General features: G+C 41.3%; 1 protein-coding gene across 1 annotated transcript; it reads right to left on the bottom strand.

The window, feature by feature from the left end:
- Nucleotides 1–47: 47 nt before the first annotated feature.
- On the bottom strand, nucleotides 48–25,456 carry LOC118402058 (aryl hydrocarbon receptor repressor-like). The gene is made up of 9 exons (XM_035799915.2): nucleotides 24,429–25,456; nucleotides 23,979–24,043; nucleotides 22,590–22,771; nucleotides 6,620–6,753; nucleotides 5,327–5,416; nucleotides 3,279–3,414; nucleotides 2,819–2,952; nucleotides 2,365–2,567; nucleotides 48–2,015 (listed from the first exon to the last, which is right to left on the bottom strand). Exons 2-9 carry the CDS (start codon nucleotides 24,041–24,043, stop codon nucleotides 968–970), a joined length of 1,992 nt encoding a protein of 663 aa, XP_035655808.1. The 5' UTR covers nucleotides 24,429–25,456; the 3' UTR covers nucleotides 48–967.
- Nucleotides 25,457–25,582: the final 126 nt, after the last annotated feature.

The raw sequence follows: 25,582 nt of genomic DNA on the forward strand, positions 1-25,582 counted from the left end.
TGCAATTAAAGTATTACAATTTGTAGAATAGCTTTGAAAGAAAGAAATTCATTTACAGATTTTTATTTTAAAAACAGCATAATAGAAATTGTAGAAATGTTGCAGCTATGCAGCTATGGAATATGTAAGGGAACATGTCATAATTTCACATACTGTATTTTTTTCAATCTTTTCAAAACATAATAAAACATTGGCTTCATAAAACAGAACTACAGTTCCTAACATTTCTTTTGAATGTACTACAATTTTACAAAAATGTACAAATATAACAATGGACCACAAACATAAATTAACAGTATTGCTGTGCAATACATTTGGACATTATTATGTTCAGATACCGCCTTAGACATTAATGTGTGTAAATAGCTGTTAAGTGACGCTTTGTTAAATCTCAATTTATAACACAAAAATGACAAACTCACTGTTAAAATAATACATTAATTCAACCTATCAAAGAATAATTCATTTAATTCACTTTTAACAAGCAACACCTGTTAATTGAAATGCAATCCAGGCGACTACCTCATGAAGCTGGTTGAGAGAATGCCAAGAGTGTGCAAAGCTGTCATCAAGGTAAAGGTGGCTACTTTGAAGAATATAAAATCTCAAATCTATTTTGATTTGAACACTTTTTTTGGTTACTACATGATTCCATATGTGTTCTTTCATAGTTTTGATGTCCTCACTATTATTCTACAATGTAAAAAAAAATAAAAGAAAACCCATGGAATTAGTAGGTGTCCAAACTTTTGACTGGTCCTGTAAATCTGAAAAAAAGTTCAATTTATCTTGTGTGTCTTATGTACAAAGTCCTTATTAAAACACCTCTCCTTGCTTCCATATATTTTTGCTTTGTAACACTGCTGATTACCTGAGATTAAATAACTACCCACCCTGCCATATTATGCATCAATACAATAAAGAAGCAAGGTGGTGCCCAGATGGTTTATGAGATTTTCCATTGACCTCATTGCATGTAGATATATGGGTTTTGTTTGTGTACAATATCATTCAATGCACAGTTGCGAATCATATTTCTCTGCAGGGGTATTTGGCTAATGTCATGTCCATTGTCAGACCAAGTAGGGGAGTCCATGGGTTCCCTTTTTATAGAGTGGACCAGATGATTCCTGAACTCGTAGTTCAGTTTGTTGTCTTGCTGTATGTAGCCTTTATGCTCCACAGTACCATTCCCATACACATTGCTGACCATACAGTTTGCTCCCTGACTGCTACACAGAGGGTCTGAGTGAGGTATCCTATGATCCTTCTGAGCCCTGCTCCCCACTGGGTATATGTATTTGTGGTATCCGTTGAGCGTTGGGCTCATGTTGGACTTGTTCCTTTGGCAGGTGGTGTATTGGTCATAGTAGTCAGCCTCCGACTTCACCTGTGGTTCTTCTGAGTAGGCCATGCTGTAGCGCTTCTCATTCCCCACCCAGGCTAGGTTGTGGGGCATGCCGTAGATGTTGCAACCGTTCTCAGAGTCAGAGTCCTGCTCTGTCTTTATGGCTGTTTCAGGCAACACCATGCCATTGTAACAGTCAAGATGGCCGCCCATGTAGTTGTTGTCTGCCTTCATGCCGTCCTCACAGAAGCTCTCCGCCTCTGGGCTGTGGAGGCCTCCGTACAGTTTGTTCTGAGAGGCATCCTGTCTTTTAGCGTGATATCCTGGAGACATCCTGTAAGCTCCAGACTTTCCCAGGTTGTTGTACTTGCCTTGTCTGCATGGTATGTAGCTGCTGCTGGGGCCCTTTCTTATGGTGGACCCGGTGCGGATGTCCCATGGATGATTCACGCTCTGAGCTTTGGGCCCACCACCCATGGAAGACAGGCAGAAGTTGATGGGCTCCTCCTGGGTGTAGTAACCATTGTTCCTATACCTGATGCCGTCTTTGGAGAGGGGTGCCCATGGGGTATAGTGGCAGGGGTCTCTGGTAGAGCTGCTGGACCAATTCAGAAGCAATAAGTCACTGCTGTCACATGAACCTCTGGTGTTTCGATGCCTCTTGTCACTGTGGGAACACAAACAAAGAGATGACAGACAGCATTCCTTTATTTAGGAAAATGGCTAAGGAAAATATATCCATGGTCATGTATGCATTATATAATCTTCTAGTTGTGTACATTTACAGTATGAAGTAGTAATTTGACTGAATTCAGCATACCCAGTGATTGGATTCTGAAACTGATGCTGTAATAAACATGTGTCTTAAATTGTAAATTGATTGTAAGCTGAATGCCTGTACATGCCTGGCTCCTTCAAAAAGTGTTTAGTAAAACCATGATATAGACACAGTATTTAAAAAAGAATGCTCACTGCTCAGCTCTCCCCATGCTCACCACTCCCACAGTACTGCTTACCTGTGCTTATCTGGTGTGGGGATGACGGGGGCCTTGTTCTTGTTCCTGATCGTCGTGTTCTTCATCTTCGGCTCTGTGATGGAGGGAATCATGAGGGGCACGGCCACACAGAACAGGGCCAGCTGGGGGGGCAGCAGTGCCCCGGAGTCTGTTTTTTGCTTCTGGCCCTGCAGGAACTTCAGGCTGCCCTGGAACTGCATGCTCTGCCAAACATTAAAAAATCAAACAATCAAAGTGAACTATAAAGCCCTTTTTATGTCAACAGATATCTTCACAGTATTTGTGCTTTACAGTAACAGTAACCTAACCTAGACCCCCCAAGGAGAAAGTGCACATACATTACTGAATAGACCAATCAGAACTGACTCCATACTGTGTGGAGCATAACGGTTAATGCCGTTTGTAAAAGAGTGGATATTGTCAGGTACTTGTGCGAGCCAAGGTACTCACTCACCAGGAAGCCTGAGGTGCTGTCCAGCAAGCAACGGACTCGGGAAATGAAACAGCGCGTGAGGAAGGAGGTGCGCTCTAGAGGAACACCGTCAGGCTCCTGGGCATGGAAGAGACTGCTCATCACAAGGTCATCACCTACAGGACAGCAACAGCATTTTTGTTAGTACAACCTATGTAATAAACACTCTACTTTAAATTTGTTTTGGTCTCCTAACCACCAATATTACAGTGAGGGGTTTAGGATAGTATTGCAAATTACAAATAAAATACAGTATCCTTTCTTTCTTTCTGTGTCTTGTATACAGCAACTAATGTACTAATCCCTTTGTCCCTCTACAAAATGGTCATGAATGGAAACTAATGTAAATGACAAGTTGCATGTGATCATGAGGGGCTTTCCTGCATCCTTTAGCAGTTCCACAGAGAGACAAAGGTTCTGTTGATGGAAATGACCTACACACCAATTCCTGTGGCTGAGTGCTGGTCCAGGGAGGCCCCCTGGGGCCCGGGGTTCATGGCCCAGTGGAGTTGTCTTCTGAACTCCTGCCGCTCTTCCACATGGATATAATCAAAAACATTCTGGTGCATCACATCCGTCTACGGAGGAGAAGAGGGAGAGGGGAGGAGATGGGAGGAGAGGGGAGGGGGAGGGAGAGGGGGAGGAGACGGGGAGGAGAAGAGGGAGAGGGGAGGAGTTGGGGAGGAGACATGGGAGGAGATGGGGAGGAGAGGGGAGGAGAAGAGGGAGAGGGGAGGAGATTGGGAGGAGAGGGGAGGAGAAGAGGGAGAGGGGAGGAGATGGGGAGGAGACGGGGAGGAGAAGAGGGAGGAGATGAAGATGGGGAGGGGAGGGGAGATGGGGAGGAGAGGGGAGGAGACGGGGAGGAGATGGGGAGGAGAAGAGGGAGGAGATGGGAGGAGAGGGGAGGAGACGAGGGGGAGGAGGGGGGATGGGGAAGAGGGAGGAGAGGGGAAGAGATGGGGAGGAGAGGGGAAGAGATGGGGAGGAGAGGGGAGGAGAGGAGAGGGAGGAGATGGGGAGGAGAGGGGAGGAGATGGGGACCATCAAACATTAACCCCCAGTTACCCGTCCATTGTGGTTGGTCAACGCATTGACCTCCCCACTTAACCTGTGTCACGGTCGGGTGAAACACATCTATAGTCAGACGCAATGGAGGTTTCTAGACAGACACCGCAAGTGTTAGCCTGCAGCGAGCCCACTGAGAACTTAACTCTTCTGTTTTTCGGTTTCCCACCGCTGACCAGAAGGGTGTGGGAGGGAGGGAGGACCTTCTGTGACAGACTCGGTTCAATCAGCATCCCTCCCTCTATGTGGGAGATCTTGATTCTAAACATGGCATAAACTTTTTTTTTCAAATAATTGTTTTTGTAGAGGAAAAGCTTAGATGTGAAACGGAAAGTCAGAATGTATAAAGAGCTTGTAACTGTGCTGTCATCATTACTGAGTGTGTTCAGTCATTTCAAACTGCTTTGTTTAACTGTTTGCCAGTCAAAGATCTATAAATGATGATTTAAATCAATAAAACTGAGGAGTAAATAGTGAAAGCATTAAGTAATGACTTGTATACAATGTGTATCACAGCAGGGTAATTGGTGACAACAGTTGAATCGGTGAGGGATGAGTTATGACTCCCTGCAGTTTGCATGTATAATATAGATTCCGACCTCCCCTCTCCTCAGTTAGTGGGATGATGGGTGGCCCTCCTCGCTGCCTTGTTTGTGCTTTGCGTGACACTAGAGCTGCTTGCATGAGGACAGACGCAACACTATCCTGATGAAATACCCTGCAACCCCAGCCCACACTTGTAATACTCTCTGTTCATAAAACGACAGACTCCCACTAATATATTCAACCTTCCCATAATATCTGCTTCTTTTGCATGCAACGCTTTGAACACTTGCCCTGTGAAGCGCCCCGCTTGTTGAACACACAGCAACACCATCTCAATTCCCATCAGAGGAACGATCACTGTCTCTTTAGTCTCCTTCCCATGTTAAAACCCCAGCTTTAATTAGGCCTTATAGAAAGCTATTCACTCAAAAAGGACAGTTACAAACTTGCAAAGTAAATTAAATGGAAACATTCCAGCTGTTTGCTTCTAGAACAAAATACATGTTGTTAAAATCCAGTGAACTACACAATTGGCTATTTTCAACTTTTGACATGGTTGGTCATATGAATCTTTTTCATTCAACCACAGTTTGATTTCTGTTATGTTTAATTTAATTACTAAAAGGGCATGGCCTTGTATTAAAAAACAATTCTATGTCAATTTTGTTATGTTTTCTATTGTTGGTGGTTTACTATAAAACAGTTTTACAATGCTGTATAATGTTTCCTCAGAATGTAATTTTATATGAAAGGCTTGTACCATGGTACTGTACTTCAACTACATTTATTACGGCTTGATTGATCATTGACCCTCAGTAGCAAAGTGAATTCTGATTTATCATAACTTTGAGAATACAAGGTGTGATTGAAACATACCTGATGAAAGCCCAAGTAGTCCACAATGGAGGTGGAGGTGTAGAAGATCAACCCATCTGTGCTCACCACCAAGGCAAACCCAGTCAGGGACTAGAAGAGACAAGAGACAGACCCACATGTTAATACACAACGGCATTAACAGTCATGTTAAATGTCTGAACATGAATTCAGGATATCATCTCTTTTAATTGAATCAGAAAATGTTCTGTATATTTGTCCTCTGTATTTCTTATACTTTTCCAACACTTTCAGTATTACCAAAGTCAACATTTTGTTTGCCTTAAAACTTAAATAATAAATGTCATTCATATTGTATGTGTGTACTAAGAACACACAGGGGATAAACTTCAGTTGCACTTGATTGATGAGTAGTTTGTTGATAAATGTTTATTTCCGATAATGAATGGATATCGGAATGAAACATACAAAATCTTCTCTTCATGCCTCCTGATTTGAAGATAAAAACAGGGAGAACGGGAGGAAACTACACACAGAGTTCCTCATTGACATCCCTGTGTTGGCTGGTGCTGGAGCTGATGTGTTTGACATTGTCGTGACTCTGGCCTGCTCCTTGGCAGGCCCTGTCACCTCCCGTCTAATTCAAGTCAGCCCAGGTCAGCTGGGCCCTCTTTTCCCACTCACTGGTGTGATACTGACCTAACCGTGTCACCATCTTCATTCAACAGCATCATGGTCGGCTGCTTTGGTGTCACGCTATTGTGGGAGGGGAGGGCGGGAGTTCAGGCAGGGCGGGGGTTTGGGGAGGACGGGTATTCTGAGACACGGAGGGCTGAGGGTAGTTCCGGGCGGAGGGTTGGTCTTACTCATCATCCAACCAGCTCCACTTTTGCCACGATATCATCAAGACATGTTCTAAACCTCAATAATCAATGTGGCTAAATTCAACTTTGTGTCATTTTTTCATTCAACAATTGTATTTATTGTGTCTTTTAAGAAAAAACACAGTCAGGGCATACTGCATTTAATTCTGTTTAATGAACATGTTGTATTTATGGTTTGTTAGTCTTAAGATAGTCTTTCACCAACTGGCATATCCCTCAGTTTACGTGCTTCTACACCTGCATTGCTTGATGTTTGGGGTTTTAGGCTGGGTTTCTGTACAGCACTTTGAGATATCAGCTGATGTACGAAGGGCTATATAAATACATTTGATTTGGACACAAGACTATGATGTCCCATTCCTTTCTGTTTTCCAGCCCTATCAGTACTCTCATCGGTGATCTCTTGGGAGGACAAACCACAACCTGACCCTTCTGCTCCACTTTGTCTCACCTCCAGTAAGAGGTCACTCTCCACCACGCTGCTGCTGGTCCCCGAGGTCCCCATGGACAGGCTCTCTTTCCTGGTATCCTGGTGGTTCACAGGCGACTCCATGATGTGCTTTCTGCATGGCTTCTCTTGGATGGCTGGATGAGAGAAAAAAAGACAACTTTCAAGGGACTAACAGGTTTATTACTGTAGATGTGGAGTGTATGATAAGTAATTAAAAAAAAAAATCCTTTACCTCCCTTACCTCACCTCATTTGCCCACATTGTATATAAACTTATCTTTCTACTGTATTATTGACTGTATGTTTGTTTTACTCCATGTGTAACTCTGTGTTGTTATATGTGTCGAACTGCTTTGCTTTATCTTGGCCAGGTTGCAATTGGATAATGAGAACTTGTTCTCAACTTGCCTACCTGGTTAAATAAAGGTGAAATAAAAATGTAATATATATCAGACGATTAGGGTACATTAAAAAAAGTAACATTCTCCATTCCAAAAGAACAATTCTCACAATTCAGATTTCAATTCATACTGATATGAACTCATTACTGCAATATGCACACACAGAGAGGCAGTACAGTACACACACACTGTGGTGACATGTTCCTAAAGGGTTCATATTTTTTAAAACTTTTTTTTTACAGCATCATTTCCTATCTCCCTTTTTCTTCAAGCTATGATTAAAGGGTGTGTGGATCCTGCATTCTGTGTCCAGAGAGAGGCAGTGTTTACACCTGTCTCCCTGGGAACCACAGAGGAGAGAGAGGCAGTACAGTACCAGGCTGCCCCTGCTCCTGCTCCGCTCTGCTGCTTCCCTGTGCGGTGGCATCTTCCGGACGGCAAGGGAGGGAGAGCACAGAGCAGAAGTGACTGTGGCCAGAGTGCGTGTGAGAGTCCCTGCTGTCTGACAGCCTTTGCGTGTTCACAGCACAAAGATACAGTATATTCACCAATGGCACAAGGGGGTCAGGGAGGAAAATGGGCGGGGAATTGGCCCCAAGCCACCTCATTAGCGTATTCCCACCCTCCTGGCTCCCTGGCTGCCCCCTCCATGACTAAACCAGGAAATCCAGGTCAGGATCACTAGAGAGAGGAAGGAAGAAATGGATAGAGAGAGAGGGGGAGAGAGAGGGAGTAGGAGCAGGCTGGCTGACTGAGGTGACACTGTCACGCAACTAAAACGTCTGTCAATCTCCTCCATATCCCTAACAGTGGTCTGGCGCCTGTTCAAGCCATTGCATGTAAGATGGCAAGCTACATTCGCCTACAAAGAATTTCATAATACCTACAGCTGTTAAATATTGATGACTGCTAACTTACACAGAATTCTCTGCCTAAACATTAGGCCCACAATGCAACTGAAACAACATACCTAGTAGATGGGATAAATAATGCATGCCGTTACATTTATATGTATAGTATTACATACAAACATACGCTGTCAAGGTAATAACTAAGACTGTGGGAAATCCATGGCATTATTCCTTATGGAATTGTGCAAACATCATGTCCTTTAGTTGATATACCTTTTAGCATCAACAGTCTATACTGCATGCCATGACAACTGCATTGGTGAAAGCATGGATAACATGGAAATGCACTCTATCAATTGTATTATTTCTACTTTTAGGAGTGAGCTAATGGAGACACCCACAAACACATGCACGGACATGAGCTAACACACACACGCTTGGTGGCAGGCACGCACACACACACACACACACACACACACACACACACACACACACACACACACACACACACACACACACACACACACCCCTCCGGGGATTATATGAAAAAAAACCTGAATAGTAGTAATAGCAATCCAGCCATCCCCTATTGGTCGGAAACAGCCAGCATATGCTTTGCTGGGAATTACTACAGACAACTTGGTATGTTTCATAGAAGGCACATTCAATATCATTTCCACTCACAATGGATGTTAATGCTCACTTACAACAAAGAGGTCACAACTTATATGAGGGCAATGATGAAGAGCACGCACATCTTTGCCCTTCCTAAGATAATGATACCGCATACAGTACAAAGCATCTGAGCCTCATCTGGAAGAACCAGTGAAAACAAGAGAAAATTGTATGCACAATATATTCCAGTTAGATTACCACTGGTTTGACATTTCCACATTCAGACAAACTGCTTGAACTGACCACAGGAACTCAATGGGAGAGGTGCCATTGTTACAGTCAATGATCATTACGCCTCAATCACAGCGGATCCAGTGAAATGTAAACACAAGCTTCCTTTAATACACATGCCCTCAAACACACAATGAGTCATTCATATTTGCTTCTGTTGTCCTCACAGTCACAGCAAGGGCAAGGCATGAATCATTCAGATGACGTTTCATTCTTTAATCATGTTTACTGTACTCTTCCTTCAGAGGCTTGTGATGAGTGTCTACTGTATCTGTTCTAGATGTTGTTTTATTCAGTAGGTTGTATGAGATGAACACTAAGCACTGCTTGTGACTGTATACAATAAGTATGATCAAATGGATCATATGGAGGGAGTGATCTTTGTCAAAGGTACACACGCATTGTTACACGAGATGGAGAGGAGCCATACTAGTTAACTAGGTATGCCCAAAAATGGACCTATTACCATCAACCGAAGAGTACATGGTGTGCTTGCTAGTTCTTAATACACTGATGTGTTTACAACGGAATCCACTAAAGTGGTTCTGGTTTATAACCACATCACAGCACCAATCACTCTTCATCGGGAGACTGAAGCTTTTGAAAGTACACCCAAATTGACTTTGACATTGAATCGCCTGGATGCTATTCCCTCTACTCCACGTAGTTTATTCTCTCTATAGCTTGTCTCGTGGCGTGATTCAAGCAGATAGAGTTGACTTCATCGGTCTGCCTGTGACACGATTTCTAATGAATGTTCCCTCCACAGTCCATGGAAATCCGACTCATCACAAGGATTCCTCATGGGATCGGTTGCAGGGCAAATCAGCACGCTAATCCAGGCCATGATTTCATTATCACGTGCTCCAGTTGGAGGTTTGGCTCTCCATTATCAATACAAACAGCAGCTTTCATCACGCAAGCCTGAAGGGGGGATCTGGGAGTGGTGCGTGGGGGTTGGGGTAGGAGGGGTAGGGTTGCTGCTGGATGGATCCCAGCATCCACCACACTACACATCACCTTTAAGGCCACAGAATATCCCACCAACCCAGCAATCAGGCAGAGGCATGATGGAGGGAGGGGGAGGGAGAGATATGACGGGGGAGGGAGAGATAGAGGGAAGAAGGGATGTGTAGCTGTGGAGGGGGAGGAACGACCGACTGAAGATAGAGTCAAGCAGTGGCGAGTGGCAAGCCAACAGTTACCTACCACCACTCACATCCCCAGCCATTCCTTGTGTTCTGTCCATCACTCCCAGGCTGTGGGGAGTGGGCACGGGCAGGCAACCACTGCTTAGGACTTCAGAATAGCATGACATATACAGTACCAATCAAAGGTTTGGAGACACCTACTTAAACAAATCTAAATATATTTAACATTTGAGATTCTTCAAAGTAGCCACCCTTTGCCTTGATGACAGCTTTGCACACTCTTGGCATTCTCTCAACCAGCTTCACCTGGAATGCTTTTCCAACAGTATTGAAGGAGTTCCCACATATGCTGAGCACTTGATGGCTGCTTTTCCTTCACTCCGGGGTCCAACTCATCCCAAACCATGTCAATTGGGTTGAGGTCGGGTGATTGTGGAGGCCAGGTCATCTGATGCAGCACTCCATCACTCTCCTTCTTGGTTAAATAGCCTTTACACAGCCTGGAGGTGTGTTCGGTCATTGTCCTGTTTAAAAACAAATGATCAGTTCTTGCAATAATATGGACTTGGTATTTTACCAAATAGGGCTATCTTCTGTATACCACCCCTACCTTGTCACAACACTGATTGGCTCAAACGCAATAAGAAGGAAATAATTTCCACAAATGAACAAGGCACACCTGTTTATTGAAATACATTCCAGGTGACTACCTCATGAAGCTGGTTAAGAGCATGCCAAGAGTGTGCAACGTTGTCATCAAGGCAAAGGGTGGCTACTTTGATGAATCTCAAATATAAAATATATTTTGATTTGTTTAATTAACACTTTTTTGGTTATTACATGATTACATATGTGTTATTTCACAGTTTTGATGTCTTCACTAGTATTCTACAATGTAGAAAAAAATAATGAACATAAAGAAAAACCCTGGAATGAGTAGGTGTGTCCAAACCTTTGACTGGTACTGTAAGTCAAACGACTGTAGCTAGCAATAGCATCCATGTTAATGTTGATGTGATGCTGCCTTGGAGGAAATAGCAGGAAAACGAATTATGCACTTGTGTTAGGAAGTTCCAATATTAACACAGTCTTAAAGAGGTACAGTATCTATGGCTGGATGTTGTACTCTTATTTGGCAAAATGTCCCTCTGGTGACTCTTGACATGGGATGGTCACTGCTGCTATACTGGCAGACTCTCACCAGAAACAAAAGAGGACAAAGTCAATTGTCCACAGACCATAAAAATGAAGGAATTGTTATTAGTGGACCAGACTTAATTCAGCTGAATGTTAACATGGTGAGACTGTTGAGGTCAAACTAGAAAATGTGAGAATACAAACCACCCATTTAAAGATGTTAAAAGCAAGCTTGGATCCCACAGTTTCTGTGCCAGGAATTAGTGACACGTTGACTGTGTCTGAAAAACAATACCATCCTTTATATATGAATATTGAAGCGGTTGTAAGATTGTCTGAGCGGTTTGCTGAGTAGCAGAAGAATCCTATTGTCTACCATCAGACAACGGACCCCTCCCCACTAGCTTCAACTATGTCATTGCTGACCTGAGCCAACACCCCAGAATAGTTCAAAACTACCTGGCGATATAAGAATAGCGGATTTGGAAACTCAAAAGTGTTTTGTTCTTTGGGAATAAGTCAAAGAGGAAAGAAATAGAGAAGAAGAAAAAAGAGATAGCGAGCAACATCATTGCATGACTATTGCCTCTGCTGTACCAGTGTGAGAGAAACAGAAGAATGTGTGGGTGTGATTTCACCTGTTTTGTGTCAGCTGAGTAAATACTTCCTATCAAGAATGGGGAGAGGAACAGAAAATAACAGAGCAGGGAATTAGTAGGTAAAAGGCGGGGAAGAGAGTGTGAAGCTGTGGGACTCCCAAAGCGTGCCGTGTAAATCCTTCCCCTGCACGGAATCCCAGGCGTTGCGTGAGGGGGGTTCCGGCGGCTCCCGCTCCTGCTCTCCTCCCGCCTGGCTCTGAGCGTGCTCTCTTTCAGTAACATCCCAACACTGTTCTGTGGTGTGCAGCATCACTCCACAACAGGCCCTGACAGGGTCACTGAGGCCTGAACACTTCAGGTTAAAAGCCTGCGGTGTGACAGACCCAACAGTGTTCAGACGTTTTAATCTGTCACCCTCATGGCACTCAACGCCTGTGCTGTGTTTCCGAGCCCAAATGGGGAGAATTTCACAGCAGACAATGGCTCATATACTGACACATATACATACTGTAATTTACACGCAATCCACTGACTGGAGCCTGGGCAGCTTTCAGTGCTTGACTGGAAAAACATGGTGGGGAGAATCTTTAAATCTGTGCTCTAAAAGGAAAGCAGATGTCTGCTACTTCACACATTGACACGGAACACATGAAAACAAAAGGTCCATAAACCGAGCTTCATTACCATGAGGGGCATGCTGCACATCCAAATGCCGTATCTTTTTAAATAAAGAGTCTAATACAACAAGAATGTTTTCAGTTATAGAGCCGTTGTTGTAATAGTGAGGACAGGTAGTTGTAAAAATACTCAGAGGACCACTAAGTAATGTCGCTGAACTGAAGAATTGCACAGTTCATTGTTAATTTCAACAATATCTTAATTTGTGGTTGAAAATATTTTTTTCCCACAGAAAAAGTTTTGTTCCAAATACACATTCCTTTCTCATATACTGTATCTGGCCTGATGCAACAGCTGTCCGACTCTGACATGATATATATACCTACAGCATGAAAGCTACAAAACTGTATCTTTATCTTTTGATTTAGTAAAGAATATATTGAAAAGGACCAACTCTCTCTCTCCCTGGGATACACTGCTGGGGCTGTTGTTGATGGGAGATGCCATGCTAATCAAACCCAGACACTCCCCTGACAGACAGTCAACGTTACATTTACAACCAGATGTCTGTTTATGCAGGGGAAATAGTGTCGGTGGGAATGGAATGACAACACTGCCCAAATGCTCTGGTTCACGATCTTTTTATAAAACAACATATTTTTGTAATATTATAAACATGAGAATTACAAACACCAATCTCAGATGTCAGAAACCATGGTGATTGGACTAACATTGACCATCATAATGACTCTTTACCTCCAAACTTTGAAGGGGGAAAAAAACTCTCAATTCTGGATTCAAGGCAATCATTTTAATCCACTGACAATGAATCAAGGAGAGCAACGAACACCTACCCCCAAAATAATGCCTTTGTAAGTTTTGGAACTATTAGTGATCTAATTTGCTTATGTAATCAGCTTTTGAGCTATAGCCAACCAACTATGTGTAGAATTACCCAAATGATATACCCTCAATTCCATTCCACTTTCAAAATCAGTCTTCAGAATTCCAGGCCAGCAGGCCCTCGTAGTTGTTCCATTAACTATATATAATGCCATTGTTATAGGTTTTATGTTTGAGAGACAGCCATTTAGCCAAGGAGCAGATTGCATAAAAGCCAAGTGACATCATGGGAGTCATAAAGAAGAGCCGAAAATAATCTTGGTTTGTGTGTTGTTCTGTATGGTTGCTTGCATGCAAAATAAAACAGAGCACACAAAAAAGAAAGCCGGGGTTGAGTAGAATGTGTTTTCAATAAGTATTTGTAGCGCCTTGCATTAAAGGTCCAATGCAGCAGTTTTCATCTCAACATTAAATCATTCCTGGGTAAGTACCTTGCTGTGATTGTTTTCAATTAAAATTGTTAAAAAGAAACTAAAGTAGCTTCTCAAGCAATTTTGTTTGGACTGTCTGGGAGTGGTCTGAGTGGGGAGGGGGAAACTGAACTAACTGGTGATGTCACCAGGCAGGCCAAATCTCCATCCCACCCAAACAGGCTATAAATTCAGGCCGGGTCTTTTCAAACAGCTTCTTATGCTAAAAGGGCATTATCATAATTTTCACAATATTGTTCCAACCTCTGTTGAGTGAAAAAAAACCCAGCAGCGTTGCAGTTCTTGACACAGTCAAACCGGTACACCTGGCACCTACTACCAAATCCCGTTCAAAGGCACTTACATTTTTTTTGTCTTGCCCGTTCACCCTCTGAATGGCACACAAACACAATCCATGTCTAAATTGTCTCAAGGTTTAAAAATCCTTCTTTAACCTGTCTCCTCTTCATCTACACTGATTGAAGTGGATTTAACAGGTGACATCAATAAGGGATCATAGCTTTCACCTAATCAATTTATGTCATAGAAATAGCAAGTGTTCCTAATGTTTTATACACTCAGTGTATATAAATCACAGGAAAAATCACATTGTTGACTGCACTGGGAATTTAATCAAATCCAACATAAAGCCACTGACCTTTAAAGAGCGACTGCCCCTGAAACCAACTAATCTCTTGAAAATGGCCAATGTGGCATCGATATGAGTCAGAAACCTTTATTCTAGGATCAAAATTGACTAAAAAGTATAAATAAAATAATTTTGGTATAAAGTCAGACTTGTTTAAAACAGTTTGGAACCTCAGTGCGTCACAACGAGTAAATTAAGGATGGGTTTGGATTACAATAATGTCAACAAATCATGCTGCCTTTTGCCTAACTTCACGTGCAATTCGCACCTCCGCCCTCTTTGCGTCCCTTCATTAAGTAGGGCTCTGTTGTTTCATCGCCCCCAACGCATTCAAAGGTCACGGGCGTTTGAGACTGAAAAGCCCTAGCTATACCACAGAAGAAAAGAAAAATACTCAACTGACCACTCTAACAATGAAAATAAATGTTTTCAAAAATGGAAGGCAGTTAGGAGGAGGCAAGATCAGGCGGGGCCATTCTAGACGAAGACAGGGCATATCAGTACACTTGTAACAACTTAAGCATCACAAAACATCTATTTGATCAAATAGGCCACACGCAGCAAATAAGCCATTACATTTTTTGTTAACCAAATTTGACACTCTCATTGATACCTGGGTCTTATTCACATGGGTGCCCTGATTACAGCAATGCAACAATCGAACACAATATGAAACAAAACAGCAATCAAATGACAGCAAATTACCTTTGAATAGGTCAATAGCCTACAGATTAATATGAGCAAAACGCAATTGCTGAATTTATGTAGATATTCTACACTAAGTGTTTTGTTAACTTTCAAATGTAGGAACAGATCCATGTAGAATAAACCCTTTACATAATACCATAGAAGCAGTGTTCTACTAGTACACCGTAGCAATGTGCACCTTTCATTGTCATTGCCAGCCAATACAGATACTGTGCTACCGCCATTTTGTCTGGTGGTAATGGGGCTACCTTTGCAAACATGTCCGAGTGGTGTCCCATATACAACAGGAGTTCCCTGATCCTGGTGCAGAATACACAGGGTTTCTCCCTCCCCATATTGACTGATACCATTACATTGACCTTGTCACGCTGTCTTGTCAGACCCAGTTGTAAGTATAAAACAGCAAGATTTATCTCAAAAGATTGTCATACAAACCAGCAAATGTAGAGGCTAATAACAATTGCCCATGAGCATTTCTCTCTAAAACACATCTGCCAGTATAGTAATGAGGTAGAGAAGTGAATTAGACAAGAGGAATATGCAGCTGCCAAGCATAAGCAATGCCATGACTAATGCATTCAGACCAGAGCCTTTAATTCTTTAATTTCATTGGCTTGGAACATGTATACAGCAGTACTACACAAAGCAAAAAAGTCTGGGTGGCTACGGAGGGGTAAAACGTATACGAAATAATGACATCATGGACACCAAATAAATATATCAACCTTCTAAACGCTGACTTAACTACGCTATAAATGTCATAGAAAGCTTTTAAGAAAGGTACAGTATAATAACTCACATTGAAGTCAATGGAGCTTCCTGCTCCATACCACCTCTAGACTGGGTATGTGAATCAATCTTAATTAACATCTGTAAAAACATATGTCCTGGTCTCTGTGTAGTGCTGTAAAGGCAATAAGGGTCACTCATTTCTGCAGGGCTGGTCTTCTACTCGTTGCACTGATCTACAGATCGTTTTCATAACCGTTTCTGAGGTCAGAACCCAGTCTGCTGCAGTCACGCAACTGCTCGGCTGGTGAGCTTAACTATACCACTACTACACGAAGAGCTTCTTAAAGAGACCGTGTGACAACTTCCTAAGAGGCTAAAAGTCATTACTCAGTCACAAGTAGTTACAGTACTTACCTGTATCAGGAGGGCTCTACTGTTACTAACATTGTGAGGTTTTCCTCCTCAATGGCTCTAAGAGCAAACATTTTCACCTCTCGTCCTTGTATTTTTGAGTGATACCTTTGTATCAATCACTGGGTTTTGTGAGGTGAACTGGATGAGAGGCAGGGAGGAGGTTTTCATTTCTAGGACTGATTTGCAGGTTAGTGTCTTTCGTCATGAATCTTGTTCTGGAGGCAGCTCTGCAGTGGTCACTAGCTGGCACAGACACAAAGTCGTAAAATCTGATTTTAAACCTAAACATAACCTTACATTTTTTTTCCTTCATTTTTACAATATATCCCATTTTTACTTTGCAGTTGGCCCATATAGCAGAAATCACTCAGTTCTGCCTACAGGACTAGACCCATCCCAATAAACGTCAACATGCGACATTTCACCCTTGCTGATTGACATTACTGTGAGTAGCTACTACAGTAATGCGAGTCTTCAGAGGGTCAGTGTAAGGTGCAGAGGAGAGGATAAATAAGCTGCAGAGGAGAGGATAAATCACTGGGAATCTCAAGAAGAGTGGCGCAGCGGTCTAAGGCACTGCATCTCAGTGCTAGAGGCGTCACTACAGACCCTGGTTCGATTCCCGGCTGTACCACAACATTGATTTGGAGTCCCATAGGGAGGTGCACAATTGGCCCGGCATCATCCGGGTTAGGGTTTGGCCGTCATTGTAAATAAGAGTTTGTACTTAACTGACTTGGCTAGTTAAATAAAAGGTTAAATCATTTTTTTTTAATCTAAAAAATAACGAGTAGCCTATATAAACATCAGTAAAGTTACTTGAGGAGCGAAATCTGAAATCTAAATAAGAATACTTACTTTCACAGCCATGTTGAACCTACATCTTATGAAATTATATCATTGTTGTTTACACATTACCGTAACTACCATAATATACCTACCAAATTTAAAAGCTTAATTTAACTAATTAATTCAACTCAATTGTTACTGCCTAAATCCCCAGTCCGAGATCTTATCTTTCAGTTTTCAGGGGTTTGTTCACGTCGAGACATATGGTGCTGTCCTGCAGTCTGCAGATGGACAACGTATCCCTAGTAATGGTAGCTCTTCCAACACCAATTAGGTTACAGGCCAAAGTAACACCCAAGCTGATGGAAGCAATTGTGCGTCTGTCTCACGAGGGCGCCAGAGCTGGTGAGAAGTTTAGCTATCATCTTAGTTCTAACCCCTAGATTAAAAGAGAGAGGGGGGGGTCATTAATAAACACACTGTGTTTTCTTATGGCCCTGTCACGCAGGGCTGTGTGTGCTAGCTATGTTGTGCCATGAAATCATGTCTAGTGCATTGATGATCAACGACAGTACTGCTATAGACAAAGCATGGAGTGTGAGTTCACATTAAAATAATTTGGTGACAATAGCCTTTGTGGGGGTGGGGGGGGGGTCAGAGATTACGTTCTTGAGTCGATAAAGTTGTATATGAAGTGACAAGTGGTAGAGTGACTAGTCCGAAGAGCAGTTGGATTTGTTGTAGAAAAGCATGTCCGTTGAAACACTAGAAGCCCTGAAGATGGTATTCTACTACTGTATGCTATTACAGAGGGTCAACCCCTGTCATCTTCACTTTTGAACATTTGTCTATTTCCATTAACATACATTTGTTGTCGTGCTGCTTCCATTGTTATCATGCCAAAATGCATCACAATATCAGTGGTGAAAATGCTTGTTAAGAGGGTGTGATTAGAGATTAAGCTGATGGAATGTTTTTTTATGATCTGATGTCACATTAAAAATCACAGTTTAGACAAAAGGGCTTGTGCCAAATCAGTTAGCACTGCAGTCTCTGTGCAAGAAGACCAAGAGTAGTGCCCCTGCCTTATGACATATTGGGGTCACTACCTCACGCTATTGCGTGCAGACAAATCAGAATATATTTTCACTCCGTGAATATCGCCTTTGAGCTGATTGAACACTTTAACCGATACTCTGGTGACTGAATATCAGTCAAAAGCAGTAAGAATACAAAAAATACATTCACTGGATCAAACATACTGTACATACTATATGACATAATATGACATCTGTAAAGAATGATACTCATTTTTTATGATAATAATTATGTGGTACAAACAGAACAAGCTAAATTAATTGTACCCTTTTTCTAAAAACAAATGAAGTGAACAATAGCTTTCTGGATTAAGTGTAACAACAAATGGGATTTGAGAAAAGCTATATGATTGTAAATGATCCTGGCCCATATTAGAATCAGGAGTTAATTGCTTGGATCCATTGGAAGGAATGTTTCTGATCCGTATTGAAAAACAGTCTATTCAAACATGATGACTAGAAACAAGAGAGAACTGGAATTTCCCCGATCTGCACGCAAGCTGAAGGGAATCTGCCAGAGAAGCTTTTGCAGCTGCCAAACAGCAGTGTAACACTCTGCCCTCCAGTAAACATGGAGATGGAAGAACTCAAGACCTCTTCTGTTTACTGGTTCCATTTTAGCCCCTTGATGATAAACATGTAACTGGAATGGGAAATAAGGACCTGTAACCAGACTGCAGTGTGAAACACTACAATTCAAAGCATTCACAGTACTTACACCAAAAGGTTTTACATTAAAGTAATGCTTTCTCATTGGTACTTCAAAATGTGCCTCTCTTTGTACCAACTGTATAACATTTCAAAACCCTGTCACTCATCACTCTCAATGGCATTAAATCAAACCTAGGACATTTTCTGCATTTCCCTATGAAGACTATGTACATACAGTGTGTTTCCAGAAGAGCATTTAAAGGTTATGGACGATTACCCAGTCTACCTCTCTTGCTTTCACGTGGTCAAATCCACTCACCTGGCAGCGCCTCAAATACAGATTAGCTTCATTTTAATTACTTAATTTGGCCACATCTGGGATATAATTCCCTGAAAGTCGGATCTGATTCAACAATTTAGGTACAGTATATAATTATTTGATTATAACCAATTCAAATTGTGTTTACAATACGTGATAGATCATAAACAAAATAAAAAAATAATCACATTTGAAAGCCATCATTCATATTCACACACAGCATCCTCCTTGTGTCATGTGAAGGCATCAGATTCCGACCAAGCAAAGCTGATCTATAAAACTCAACATTGTGGCATAGTGCACTTGATGAGCCCTGAGGGCGGCCCCGAGCCTTGCCAGGGAGCAGTCACACGATATACTCAGGAGAAAGTGGAGCATTCATTAACTCTCTGATCTGACTATGCCTTCCCTGACACTTTCACTAGTGCACAATTACTCCCTCATGTGCTGGAGCACATCACAGCTTCCTAATATCTTTCATGATCATTTCCCCCATTACTCTGTATTCCACAGAAATACACTGTCATGTCGGCTCATGGAAATCAAACAGGCAAGTTAGCTGGCGTTGACAAGACGCTCAGCATACATCAAGCTTCAGGTAACACTTTAGGAACAGGCAGCATGGAAAATGACATTATTTCTATGGACTTTGGGGGATTCTTATGAATCCATCACATCCTTTTCTAGTCTGATCAAAGAGAAGCCTTTTCATGATGAATGTGCAACAGGCAGTATCAGAACCATGGTATTATTTACCATTGACACTGTGATCCTACCTGCAAGGACACATACCTGAAACCACAGTGAGCCATGTAGTTTCTACTAGTTCTATCGTTTTATATTGACGATTTAGTCATTTAGCAGGTGCTCTTATCTGGAGCGACTTACAGGAGCATTTAGGTTTAGGTGCCATGCGCAAGGGCACATCCCATGCTCAGTGATTCAAACCAGTGATCTTTCGGTTACTGGCCCAATGCTCTTAACCGCTAGGCTACCTGCCACCCCATCACTTTACCTGCCCTTTTATAATTGAGCTCACTGCAATGAAGTGAAGTGCATGCCTCAATCCCATTACCCACTCTGTGAGCTTATTGCGATCAGCAGTGAAGACCGTACAAGAGTGCGTGATGTCTAAATGGGCCTGATGAATGGAACCTGGCAAGGGGAACCACAGCTGCTGACAAAAAGGAGGAACAGTACATAGCACAACTTGTACTGCACACCCATTCATAAGGCCATAGGGGTTTACAGCGTTATTATGCTCCTGTGTGGCTAAGTTGGTAGAGCATGGTGCTTACAACGATTCCCGCTGGGACCACCCATACATAAAAATGTATGCACACATAATATATATAAATAATATGCACACATGACTAAGTCGCTTTGGATAAAAGCGTCTGCTAAATTGCATATATTTAAGCAATAAGGCCCGGGGGGGTGTGGTATATGGCAAATGTACCACGGCTAAGGGCTGTTCTTAGGCACGTCGCAATTAGGATTGCCTGGATACAGCCCTTAGTCGTGGTATATTGGCCATATAACACAAACCCCGAGGTGCCTTATTGCTATTATAAATTGGTTACTAAAGTAATTTGAACAATAAAAAGAAATGTTTCGTCATTCCCGTGGAATACGGACTGATATACCACGACTGTTAGCCAATCAGCAGTCAGGGCTCGACCCACCCAGTTTATAATATATGATATATCCTTATACAGTATCCTTTAAAAGAACAGCATCGATCCCCTTTACTCACACACTGTGTCAGCTGAATGAGATACGTCATCAAGATTATTCACAAATGTACTAAGCAAATAGCACACAAAATGAGAGATGACTGAAAAACAAGAAAACCACAGTTCTGGCACACATCCTGTGTTAGTGGTGTAACAGCTACAGCATTGTCTCAGGCTGTAGCTGTAAATAACATCTGCTCTAAACTTGAAGGTTTGTAGGGTGCTAAAAACCTATAAAAAAAAACAACCACCTGTTGAAACTGGAATATATTCTTGTGTTTGAGGGTCAAATCTTAACCAATATTTGTAGTGGTTCATTTAGTCTTATCCAGGGGTCATAAAATCAGACTTGGTGATCAACTCGGGGAGTTGAGTACTGGGTGATCAAATTTGAGCATAATTGTGCCCGACAACAGTCCAACAATAGTGTTGGGACAACAAAGGATTTCGCTCTGATGCATGCTGTGCTCTCAGCTTGTCCTTGATGGACCAAAATATTTAGTGGTTTGGGGTCTGCCACTCACGCCTTTTGTTGTGCAGTGCCAATCTACACAATTATTGACATGAGACTATTCATGCAAAGATACCCACCAGCTCCAGCATGTCCACAGAAAGAGACAAGCTCATTACATCCCTAATGAGGGAAAATGCTTTCATATTTGTTTTCTGTTCTGCTGTAACTGTAGATGGGAGATTTAAATTGGACAGTACAATTACTTTAAGTTTGTAGCTATTGATATTAGTGAAAAGAGCAGAGCTACTAATTTCCGTCATTAGATAGCATATCTTTCCTTTTTGTTCAAAACAGGTAAGCTACCTCCAGTATGAGCTTTGCCTTTGATGCAATTCAAACCTTTAAAGATGTACAGTATATTTCAAATAAGTCATAAATAGCTGATGGCTGACACCTCGTTTAACATATATGGCCATTTGAGTCAAAACCTGTTCTGAATCAGATAATACAATTAAATAAACACATGTAGCAACACCACCTTGACCTAACATATTTAATTACAGAAGGGACTGGAAATGACACAGAAAAAAATAAGAAGGTACATTTAACCAACATATAAGTATATTGCAATAGTTCATATAGGCTACCAGGCATGTTAATCCAATACAAACTGGCTGAATGATAAAGGGTGCCACAGTGGCATCATGCATGCATGGGTAAAATATCGGTTTGGTCATGTTTTCCACTTTCATTTTCTCAATGTAGTAAACCTTGTCAAATACGTAGAAAAGTAGGACAGAGGTAGGAGTGTGCATGGTGAAAATATCAAAAGGCTCGTGATGTCTTGTATGCCTGCTGTAGCGGTCCATGAGATAAACAGCAGAGCACATGAAGAACCTAGTTCAGCACTACTTCAGAAACGTCAGCTCTTATCTAATGACCATCTAGCTATCTGAATGTGTTACACCCAGCCTGATGATTCATACCACCCTTCTACTTTGATCCATGTGTGATAAATAACATTCTTTCAGCTGTCTAAATGTTGTCTAAAATGTTGTCTAAATGTTCTCGTTAATAATGTTAACAGAATTATAGCTTCATGACAGGGAAACAGCACTAGGGTAAAGTGGATGTGATGCAACTCAAGTGTACAAAACAATATTTTCATTATAAAAACAAATAAACTTTGTAAGGTTGTGATAATGAATTGCACAGTACTGTATGCATATGATATAGAATGTACACTAGTGCACCATAAAGTGTGACATCTAATAAACAACAGATCCTGCAGTAAAAATAAATAATTTTCATACTACAGTGTAGGTTGTAATCTTAGCATTCAGGGCCAAAACCCGCATGCTCGCTGTCACGATAAGGTGTAACTGCTGTCACGAGAGACTGTATAGGGTGTAACTGCACCACATGGGGACGCTGTGCTGTCTGTACCTTGAAAGAAGCTTTTGACCCGGAGGTAGCTGACGCTGAGGCGCAGCACTGAGAGCTTGTCCAGTTTGGAGATGATGTCTGGGGTGAAGGGTAGGAGACTGGCCAACCGCTCCAGCTCTGCATTCAGACGGTCACGGTGCCTCTTAGACGGGTTGGTCTTCTGGCTGGCCGCTGTCTGTTTTCTGTCGGATATAGAGACAAATCATTTAGCAAGGTTAATTGATGTTATGAAAAAGAAACAATCTAGGAAGTATTAGATCAATCTCCTGAGGGCAAAAATACAGTGCTATTTCCCCAATGATGACTGGTTTATTCAATAAGCAAGCATGCATTAATGACATATAGTCTCCTCTGGTATATTAATCAATAGTTTTTGGAACCTGTATCATGTCTAAGGGGATATTTTGAGAATGGTTAGGGGTGGTCTGTGGGGTCTGAGAAACAGTCAATTCCTTGAGTAAAAAGTAAAAACAACAATGACTAAATAATGAAGAGGGAAAGCCTCTGTAGCTGTAGCTAGCAGGTCCTTCAACAGAATAATGCTGAAGAGACAAATGCTCACAGATGAGCATGAACTATATCAAATAAACTGGTATAACAGGTGTACTGTACCAAATCTTACTCTCCAATGTAATAATGTAAATACATGGTATTAGTACCACAATTCAAAGTGTCACCAAATACCCTTGAAAATAAACACAATATAACAATGAATGCTTTTGGGTTTGGTGCTCTGTTTAAATTGTAGCCTATGTTTGAACATAAATTATTTTTGTCAATTAATTAACAAATGTGTGGAATGTCTATCAATGCCAGACTTTAAACAAGGTTACTGTCATTATAGAATATATTTTTGTTTGCACATGTAACCAACAGGTATGCATTTCATGTGAGATGAACTACTAAGCTCAAATAGGTTGATTCTAAGAACTCATGACTACTATTGTGTTGTCATGTGTTACTGCCATCTTAGGTCTCTCTTTATGTAGTCTTGTCCTGATGTGTGTTATGTCCTATAATTGTATTATATATATATATATATATATATATATATATATATATATATATATTAATCCCATCCCCCATCCCCACAGGAGGCTTTTTGCCTTCTGGCAGGCCATCATTGGAAATAAGAATTTGTTCTTAACTGACTTGCCTAGATTAATACAATTTTTACATTTTTATTGAATGTAGTAACAAGTCACTTTTGTACAATTTTGCACATGTCAATTAGAATCGTTCATTCATGATCAGTAGTGTGCAACAGATGAGAAATAGATGGTTGCATTATTCCAATCATATAGCTGGATAAGATAGGTCAATTATGATTTAATTAATCAAATAAAACATTCAATACATAAGTGACAATATCTGGTAGTGGTACTCAACTGTTTTGGGATGGGCTTCCTTCTCTTCCTCCCAGCATATAAGCAGTCCCCGGGTGGAATCATCATCTGAGTCAATTAACATGAATGCATTACTGGTCTCAAGAAGACAAAACTTACACAAAGGGCATATTATGATAAAGAGGTCGCAAGTCCCCTTCAAGCAACAATACGGATTAGTGTTTCATATTTATTCATTCATCTATCACAATAAACAACGGCAAGAGCTGCCACAATGAAAAAACTAATTTAGCATCCCGTTATTTCACAACACCCGCATACCTTTGTTTACATTCCGGGACCAATGGCATAATAGCGTGGAAAAGTGTTATGCGTAGTAGCCTAAGCGTAGGCATAGTAAACCATCGATTCAAGGGAAATGACCTTTGCTGATAGATTTTTGAAATTAACACATCTACTAGCAAACATATTTTATACAAATGTAACAACTCACCTAAAGGCTGTTCCAATCAATTTACAAATCAAAGTTAATAGGCAGTCCTCAACCGTCTAGAGCCCCGTAAATGTATAATTTGTGAATAAAGTTTAACAAAAAGAACTCAACTAGAGGCATACAATACAGCTCTCAGTAAATGTGCTTTATCAGTCGGCGGTCTTCTTGTCAGGGATGTGGTTGATGTTATATACCCGATTGGGTGGCGTTAAATTCCAGGTGGCGGATTCATCCCAATGACCTGGCATGCCCTTCGCACGCAACTCTCCGGGATGCTCTTCAGGACTGGGACCCACAAGCAGTTTCGCACTTCTCAGAGTTTAAGCCAGTGAGCGAGGGTCTCTTATTGTGGATATTAATTTAATATTTACATATAATGGAATACGTTCATTTACAAACGAAATAGTATTAATGTAGGTTATATCCACCATTAGCATTCATTTTGACGTTTGGAAAGGAATGGAAAGAGCCACAGCAATTTTCCGTGAAGGACAATAGCCAACATTTTCATGTTCTCACATTTAAAAAAGAACATTCACTTTCCTACGTAGCGAAGGGTACAAGACACCAAATTAAAAACAGGGTGAGTAGCCAATTGTTCTGGAATAAATATGTAAAAATTGTCATTGGATGTGCTACTGTAGCCCAATAATGTACTAATGGAGAATAGAGTCTATGGGCTAGTGCTATTGTAGCCAATGTAAACGAACTTTGTTAAACATAACTTATTTAAAATAGTGTGTATGCATCTAGGCTATGCTAAAGTATATTCAATGTATTGCATCGTGGAGATCAAACGAGGGGGAACAGTAGAATTATGCCTAAACACTGCATGAATGGCCCCAGAATTAGGGTCAATGGGTTCTTAATAAGACAAATCCTTCATAAAAAAATAAATACAAAAATAATGTTATTCAGTGTGTAATATTCTGTCATCAATAAGAAAATATAATTTTGTAGTAATACTTCTTTAGAACCAATGGCAATTCATGACAAAAAATGCTAATATTCTTGCATATAATAAAACCGCTCCCCTAAATGTCCCACTGACATGAGCATGAACCATTGGCCTGAACTCTGAGCCACCAGTACAATGATAGGGGAAAGTGCACCATTTAGTGAGCACCACGCACTGCAAAAAATATATTTATTGA

This window comes from Oncorhynchus keta, chromosome 23 (assembly GCF_023373465.1).
Source record: "Oncorhynchus keta strain PuntledgeMale-10-30-2019 chromosome 23, Oket_V2, whole genome shotgun sequence".
Taxonomy (NCBI): Eukaryota; Metazoa; Chordata; class Actinopteri; order Salmoniformes; family Salmonidae; genus Oncorhynchus; species Oncorhynchus keta.